This window comes from Carassius carassius, chromosome 4, assembly GCF_963082965.1.
Source record: "Carassius carassius chromosome 4, fCarCar2.1, whole genome shotgun sequence".
Taxonomy (NCBI): Eukaryota; Metazoa; Chordata; class Actinopteri; order Cypriniformes; family Cyprinidae; genus Carassius; species Carassius carassius.
Window position 1 is genome coordinate 5,649,809 of NC_081758.1, and position 9,354 is coordinate 5,659,162.

Here is a 9,354-nt window from a genome sequence, read left to right on the forward strand (position 1 = left end):
TCAGGACCTGAAGTGGGACATTCACATTGACTCCATTGTGAAAAAGGCCCAGCAGAGGTTGTACTTCCTTCGCCAGCTGAGGAAGTTTAACCTGCCACAGGATCTGCTGAAACAGTTCTACTCCACCATCATCGAATCCATCCTCTGCACTTCAGTAACTGTCTGGTTCAGCTCAGCTTCTAAATTGGACCTCAGAAGACTACAGAGGGTAGTCCGGACTGCTGAGCGAATCATCGGTTCAACTCTCCCATCTATTCAAGACCTGTACTTATCCAGAGTGAGCAAAAGGGCTGTTAAAATCACTCTGGACTCCTCACATCCAGCACACTCCCTCTTTGAACTGTTGCCATCTGGTCGACGCTACAGAGCACTGAGCGCCAGAACGACCAGACACAGGAACAGTTTCTTCCCTCAGGCAATCCATCTTATGAACAGCTGATACACACTGAACAGACTGAACACACTACACTTTATATTTATATACACATACACTTAATTTATCTAACACACATACTTAGAATACACTTAAATTTTGCACATAATATACATGTACATACATAACTGCATTTTTGTAATATACCTGCCTACAATTGTCAATTTGTATATTGTCATTCCTTGTCTACTTATTTGTATTTTTTGTATTTTTATATTCTTTTATTATGTGTTTTATGTTCTGTCGCTGTCATTCTGTTGTACTGCGGAGCTTCTGTCACGAAAACAAATTCCTCGTATGTGTAAACATACCTGGCAATAAAAGCTCATTCTGATTCTGATTCTGATTCTGAATAGCTACTAAATATTTATACACCATACGAAAGGGATAATTTATTGTATTCAACTGTTTTATTTTATATTCTTAATTCTATATAATTACTTTTATTAATATTAGAAATATTATCTGCTGCTGCTATTTTTATTGTATTTTATTGTAATCATATTTTATTCTGTATCTAAATGCTAAATTTGGCAATACTGTAACTCAAATGTCATGCCAATAAAGCAACTTGAACTTGAGAGAGAGAGAGAGGAGAAATGTAAGAAAGTTTAATGTTGTATGTAAACTGTGTTTGAGGGGAAGTTGTGGCCTAATGGTTAGAGAGTCGGACTTGCAATCGAAGGGTTGTGAGTTCGAGTCTCGGGCCGGCAGGAATTGTAGGTGGGGGGAGTGCATGTACAGTTCTCTCTCCACCTTCAATACCACGACTTAGGTGCCCTTGAGCAAGGCATCGAACCCCCAACTGCTCCCCGGGCGCCGCAGCATAAATGGCTGCCCACTGCTCCGGGTGTGTGTTCACAGTGTGTGTGTGTGTTATCACTGCTCTGTGTGTGTGCACTTCGGATGGGTTAAATGCAGAGCACGAATTCTGAGTATGGGTCACCATACTTGGCCGAATGTCATGTCATGTCATGTCACGTCACGTCGTTTGAGAGAGAGAGAGAGAGAGAGAGAGAGAGGGAGAGGGAGAGGGAGAGGGGTGTTCAGAGAGGAGTCTGTTGGATGTTTAGCTGTTATTTGTTTTATGGACTCAATGTTGAAAATGTAAAACATTTCTGTTGGCAGAAGTGAAAAATAAATAATTTTATGAAGTTACAATTTTGTTTGATTCCATGATGTATTTTACTGAACATGAGTATTTACAATGCAAATCCAAATTATTTTAATTTACTGTTACTTATATCTTGTCTTTAACTTTATTAAGATCAGATTCTGCAGGTAAAATTACAATAATAAGGTGACTTGACTTGGACTTGACTTGACTTACTACAGGACTTGACTTGACTTGACTTGACATAACTTGTGACTTGACTTGACTTGACTTGCCCAAGAAAAAAATACTTGGGACTTACTTGAGACTTGAAGGTTAAGACTTGAGACTTACTTGAGACTTGCACATGTGTGACTTGGTCCCATGTCTGCTGCAAAGTAATGAAACGATGGCACCATGTGATTTTTAAAACCATTTTAACAGGTTAAGTGTTATATTATTGGCTTGAAAAATAAGTTTCCATCACAGACTGGAAATGTAAAGCATTGTTCCAGTATGAGTTGGGTGAGACTTCCAACTTCAGGAAAAAGGTGGGGGATATATGAATGTGCGTAGTATGAATGTAATCTGGACATATTATACTCGCCATATGGTCATTGTCACATGACCAGTTGCGTTGCGTCACTGACATTCATAAATCCTCTCCTGTGGCCTCATGGTATAGTAAAGTGTTCATTGTACGCACACTTCAGAATCACGCCGGAAGTAGTAGGTAGTAGTAGTAGGGAAGTATGTGATTTCGGATGCATCCAGACTTCATGACAATGGTGCTCAAATGTAAATTTTTTTTTGGCCTGCAAAAATACAATACGGTAAGAGAACACTTGGACGTGAGTTTGAAGGCAGTTGATATTCATAATATTGTGCAAGTAGAAGCAAAAGCAAAACATGAAAACTTCATCTGACTCTCAAAATGGTCGAGTGTGTTAAAGACAGGGGGTTTCAAACCCAGCACTGCACATTTTGCATATCTCACTTATCAGACACACTCAGTTGATGTCTTGCAGATGATTTGATGATTTGAATCAGGTGTTAGATGAGGGAGAAGTGTGCAGTGCAGGGTTTGAAAACCCCTGGTTAAAGATACCATCACGTCACAAATTCCTTTCGTATCCACAGAAAGCTCATCATCAACCCTGACTGCTGCTGAAATCATTACATTTTTGGTTAATTTAGTAAAAGTAATCACAATCTCTTAAAGCAAGTTAATTATTTAGACCTGATGAAAGTTTTATGCATGTTTGATTAAGTATTATAAGGTTTGTTTTTCAGATTTTGCATAATGTGTCTTTAAATCTTGCACAAAGTGATCGGGCGCCCCATTTACGGTCATAATAAACTCTTTCTTTTCTAGTGCCTCCGATTATGATTAATCTGCCATGAGATGGACTGCTCCACTCTCTATCTGGCCATCTGACAAATAGGCAGAATTCAATCGTAGTCATGCCATAAATCTGCAGATGTGCAGAGCTGCGCAGTGCACTGGAAAAGTTAGGCAGAGGTCAGACAACTTTATGAGGGATCTCACACACACACACACACACACACACACACACACACACACACACACACACACACACATGTTAACTTACCTATATAATTGGGGACATTCCATATCCATAATGGTTTTTATACTGTACAAACTGTATATTCTATCACTATACAACAACCCAACACCTAAACTTACCCCTCACAGGAAACTTTCTGCATATTTACAATTTAAATAAACGTTTTACATTTTTACAAACATTTTTATACCAACCAGTTTTACAAATGAGGAGATTTTGGAGATTTTTTGGAGATTTTGTCAGGTTTAGCTCACTTTTGAGTACAAATTTGTCCCCAAAATATGCTTAAGTAGGTACACACACAAACACAGTTAAACAGAACAAACTGAGTGTGAAGCATGAGATGGGAATGATTCATGCAGGTATTCAGCATTATGTACTTAATAATGAGATGAAAACTGTTGCAACAGTGTTCAACTCAGAGCAAAGTGCATGAAAAGTATTTTACACCTATTGCTGAAATAGTTTGATTTCTGGCTTATCACCAGATGTCACTGGGATGACCCGCTGTGAAAATGTAATTATTCAGATATACAAGACTGAAGTGTGTTCGCTCACTCCAGACTTATGGATGAATCTATTAATAATCCTTGGGCTAGTGTAAAATAATGTATCGAGTCAAGAAAGGGTTATTTACATGCTTTTCACAATACATAATCAGTTTTACAGATTGATTTACTCTATTCTGATATAGATATATATATAAGACTTTTTAGCTACCAGAGGATGATTTGTTTTATTGAGGCCTAAAAAAACATAAGGTATAACACACAATCAAATAATAAGGTAATGCTTTATATATTTTTTATATGATTTATTTTAAAGCAACCAAATTAGATCAAACATTTAGAAATAACAACAATTTGAGACGCTTACACTCTGTCATCAGATTAAAAAGACGCGACTGCGCCTTTAAATTGTCCGGCTGTTGTCATAGTAACCAGAGGTTCGGTGTGTTTTGCGACAGACCGTGTTCTGTGCCGCAGCACATCAGCAGCAAGATGAAAGCAACATAAACGCTTGTGAGTTTCATTAACTTATTCCACATATAATCGTATTTAATGTATATATAATATGTAACATATGAAGCGTGTGACGAGAGTGAGTGATAATGTGATCTGCGTGTTAAACAACTTTATATGTGGCCTTGCGTTTATAGATTAACCATTACTTAAAATATAGGCAGATTTCTGCATGTTTACATACACATTTAATTTATCCCTAGGTTCTTTTAACACTTCAACCTTCACAAAAGGTATTATTATGGATTTTGGACAGAGTACTGTTGTATTCTCTTAGATGCTGTGCTATAAATACATGATATGATAATCAGAACTGGTAATACTTTGGATTCTTGGAATATGGAAATAGCATGGTTTATGAATATGGTATTTATTATGTACCATGGTATTGCCATAATACTTTTGTAAGGGATTTTGCTATGCATTCTGTCAGAAAGCTATCAAATTAAACATTATGTTTATAGCACATTTACAGCACTGTTTATTATTATTGACTTTTTTTAATGGCCAATGCTAATAATCTGGAGAGCTAATGATATGTGTGCATTGATACTGACATGGAACAGATCTGTTGAGAAACTAATGAGAAATGAGCTGGGCACACCACATTCAGCAATGTGAAAACCTATAGGCAATATAGCAATCCTTAAGCTCAAACAATAGAGGATGGCACTAACAATGCCAAGCAAGGTCATGGTTTAGATTCCCAGGGAATGCATGAACTGATCAAATGTCCAACATGAATGCAAAGTAGGATGTTTGGAATAAATGCATCTGCCTAATGCATTAATGTTAATATCAACAACATTAAAAAGAGCTAATAAATCAGGTAATCCTATAAATTGCAATAATTTACACATCGTCTTCGATTGAGTTAAAATATGTTCTCAACTTGGCATACCTAAACTTACCTTGTTGAAAAAAGTAAGTACGTTTGTATTTTCAAACCACATGAAAGAAGAAATGGTTGTGAAAATGCAAGTAAAAATAACCTAATTCTTATAAAATCAGAGAGCATCAGTGTTTCCAGTGGAGACAGGTTTAATAAGGTATTCAGTGTCTCTGAAGCTGTCGAGTTAGCCCACAAATTATACAAAATATATTCTAGCGGAGCATGTGTTATCACACATTGTGCATTATTTACAGGCTTTTTTAATTTTATACTTCTATACAACCATAATTACTCATATTAGCCATCAGCTGAGTGCTCAGCCTGGATGATATATTTATCTATGATCACTAATTATTGTTATTATTATTTTATTTATTTATTCTCTAGAGTTTCAGTGCTATGGAGATGCCCACTGGGTGAGCACCAATGCACTAAGTCATGGGAACATCATATTAACATCCGTCTGCATTTTAGTTAGCTGCAGGTGATCCTGTTACGCAACATGCAGCCCTGGAGTTACCGGAAGAGTCCTGTTAGTGGGACTTCCTGAATCCAGGGGGTTTCCAGGCCCACCCATGCCTGTCATCCCCATCCCACGGAGGGTTCGCTCCTTCCACGGCCCTCACACTACCTGCATGCACTCGGCCTGTGGCCCTGCGCGCACCGCCCAACTCGTACGCACCAAATACAACAACTTTGACCTGTACCTGAAGTCTCGATGGATGTATAGTTTCATCCGATTCCTTCTTTATTTTGGCTGCAGCCTTTTTACATCCCTCCTCTGGGTGGCGCTGTCTGCACTCTTCTGCCTGCAGTACGTGAGCGTGCGAATTTTCCTTCGCCTTCAGTATAAGCTGTCTGTCATTCTCCTGCTGCTGGGTCACCGCCGGCTGGACTTCGGCATCCTCAATGATCTGTTTATATACAGCATGCATGTTACCATGTTTCTGATTGGAGGCCTGGGATGGTGTTTCATGGTCTTTGTAGATATGTGAACCTCTGACTGGCTGAGTGAAATCTGTGTTGAAGGACAGAAGTCTTATGCTTAATCAAACTGTCTTTGATTTGCTTTTTGAGCATGCAACTTTTACACATCATGACAGAACTGAGAACATGTGTGAAACACTCATTAAAAGAGCTAAAATGCTTTTCCACGGTTTGCATACAGCATTTCAGTCCAGTGTAAGAAAAAATGTTATGACTGTTTTTTAATTGTTTTTCAAGGTTTTAAATTAATCAAATCTGTTGTGTGTTGTATTCTAACATTGTGCATTGGTGAATATCATTAACTTTGTTTTTTTGTTTTTTTGTCACTAAACCAATGCCTCATATGTTTTTAGATCTGCATGTGCTTTGATTTAGTTTCTTTTGAAAAGGTGGTATTTCCTTCCTTCCATTCTCATGCAGATATATTCTTCACTAATTGGCCTCTTCCAGCTTATTTGCGGTGTTCAGACCATATTATTTGTATGATGCCAATCAGAGCATGAGTCTGATGCCCCATGTTGCATTAGTGTGGTGTTATTGGCGCCAGCCTGGTATGAAAGTAAAATGAGTGAGTACAATCTCCTATTGTTTGAGGATCAAACATCATATGCCTCAGACTTGGCCAAGCATGGTCTTTTGTTCTGAAACTGAACGGCCACAAGTGACATTTCAGACAAGCCATTGTACAACTCAATACAGAAGGGTCAGTGCCCTGATGAACACTGAACTGATGACAAATCTTCAGCTGCCGAATAACTGGAGAATCACCTACAGTATGTCAAATGGTGAACTCCCTTGGAGGGACACGTATCTACTAGCGCAGACATGCTCAGATGGTTGTAGTGGTGTAGCACAGTTCAATAGCATCTCAGGAATAGCATCGAAACACTATGACACTATTTATATAAAAATTGTGTAATTCTCACTGGTGTGCATTTATGACTTCTGTGTATAATAAATGTGTCCCAGACAACTGAGTTCTACTTTTGTTTTAAAGAGGAGTTATTGGATATTCTGTGATTTTGACCAATATAGGTTTTTAGGGGCCGATTTTGATTTCTTGAGAACAATAAAACACAGATATATTTATACAGTGGGTGTAGAAAAGAATTACCCCCCTCACATTTTGTTGCTTTGCAGCTTGAAATGAAGATGGACACAGCTTTATTTACTCAGTGCAACTTATAAACACTGAGTTGCAGAAAGGATCACCCCCTCCTAAAATGACTTGCAAACTCAATCAGGTGTTTGACTTTCAACTGTGATCAGCTATGGTCATTATCAGCTCAGCATGAAAAGAGCTTGGTAGTTGAAGTTATTGAAGTTAACAATCAACTATGGATGGCAAGACACTGTCAAAAAATCTCTGCGATAAAGTTGTGGACAGGCACAAGTCAGGAGATGGATACAAAAAAAATTCAAAGTTTTTTTTCAATGCCTAGAAGCACTGTGAAGTCTATTACTATTATAAGAAGTGGCAGGTATTTGGTACAACACAGGCCCTCACTCGATCAGGACGTCGCTCCAAACTGGATGAAAGAGCCCGGAGGAAACTGGTCAGATATGTGACCAAGAGGCAGCTGCAGGAATTTATGACAAAGAGGGGTTATCGTATGCATGTGACAACTATATTACATATTCTTGTATAGGAGGGTGGCAAGAAAAAAGCCTCTCCTCAAGAAAGATCACATGCAGTCACAACTGAGCTTTACCAAAATGCACCTTGAAGATTCTGGGGCCTCAACACCAAACGATATGTCCAGTGGAAAACCAATACAGCTCTCTATCCAAATAACACCTTTCCTACGGTAAAGCATGAAGGTGGCAATATCCTGTGATGGGGTGTTTCTCTGAAGCAGGGACTTGAGCACTTGTCAGGATAGAAGGAAAGAATGGATGGGGCAAAATACCATAAAATTATTGAGGAAAATCTCCTGCCCTCTGCCAGAAAGCTGTCAACTGGAAGAAGGTTTACCTTCTAACACGACAATGACCCAAAACGCACACAGAAAAACTGAGAACACAGTGGTTTAAGGAGAAAAAGGTGAATGTCCTTGCATCGCATAGTCAGAGCCCAGACTCAAACCCCACTGAAAATCTGTGGAATGATTTGAAGACTATAGTCCACAAACGGTCATCATCAAATTGAACTGAACTTGAACAGTTCTGCAAAGAAGAGTGGGCAAATATTGCAAATTCTAGATGTGCAAAATTAGTAAAGGCATATCCCAACAACAAACTGGGGTAATTAAATTAAGGCTGTAATTAAAGCAAAAGGTGGTTCAACAGAATACTGACACAAGGGGGTGATCATTTTTTTCCAACTCAGTGATTCTGGTTTTAAAAAAATATAAAAAATCTGACATATTGGTGTTATATCTTTCACTTGGGTGTTATTAGTTGCAATGAGTAAATACAGCTTAATAAAACAAAAATGGTGTCTATCTTATTTTCAGGCTGCAAAGCAACAAAATGGGATTATTTTAAAGGGGGTGATTCTTTTCTATACCCACTGTACAGGGGGGTAAAACCAGTACTGATTACCAGGGCCCCAAAGGAAGAGAGGGCCCTTGAAAAGTCTGGAATATATTTTATTTTACCTGGATATTTTCATGGACGGGGCCATGGGGGCCCATCAGGACTGCCTATGCATAGGGCCCGAGATCTTGTTCAACGCCCCTGCCACTGTATATAAGAATTACGGTGCCCGTAATGTGTCTTGTTCGGTTTACTTAGTTTTGTCGTGGCCACGAAATAATAACTCGTGGGAACGTGATAATATGTTGTGGCCACGAGATATTAATTTGTGGGAACGTCATATTAACTCGTGGGAATGTCATATTATGTCGTGGCCACGAGATAATTTTGTCGAGGTAACGACATCCTTATGTGGTTGCCTCGAGATGCTATGTTGAGGGAACAACAATCCATTTCTCGTGTCCAAGACTTAAGGCCCTTTCACACCGGATGCGTAACGAAAAAGCGAAACGAAAAAGCGAATAGTTCGCGTGACAAACCACAAACTTCAGGGAACCATTTGATCCGGAGCAGCGTCTGGCAGTCCTTTAAGGTCCTTTCACACTGGACGCGATTTTGACGCGCGAATAATTCGCGCGATGGTTTTATTTTTTGATCAGCTGTTTGTGTAATGAGTGCTTTCACACCGAACGCGAATGTGCTGAGGCGAAAAAACGACTTTTATTTTTTTCGCTTCGATGTCGATTTTTTTTTACTTTTGAGGCGACAAAAAGGCTTCAGCCAATTACATACAAGGAAACAAAGGTGACGTCACAGCAAAAATGACGGATCTTCTGATTACTTGTGTGTGTGTTCTATGG

At 38.8% G+C, this 9,354-nt stretch overlaps 1 protein-coding gene across 1 annotated transcript; it reads left to right on the plus strand.

Moving 5' to 3' along the window:
* Positions 1-4,083: 4,083 nt before the first annotated feature.
* On the plus strand, positions 4,084-6,989 carry LOC132129291 (transmembrane protein 250). The gene is made up of 2 exons (XM_059540828.1): positions 4,084-4,137; positions 5,419-6,989. The coding sequence occupies exon 2, from the start codon at positions 5,605-5,607 to the stop codon at positions 6,022-6,024; it is 420 nt and encodes a 139-aa protein (XP_059396811.1). The 5' UTR covers positions 4,084-4,137; positions 5,419-5,604; the 3' UTR covers positions 6,025-6,989.
* The last annotated feature ends 2,365 nt before the right edge of the window (positions 6,990-9,354 follow it).

What these genes read in the sequence shown, in the direction of transcription:
- LOC132129291 (XM_059540828.1), top strand. Translation starts at nt 5,605, where the DNA reads ATGCCTGTCATCCCCATCCCACGGAGGGTTCGCTCCTTCCACGGCCCT.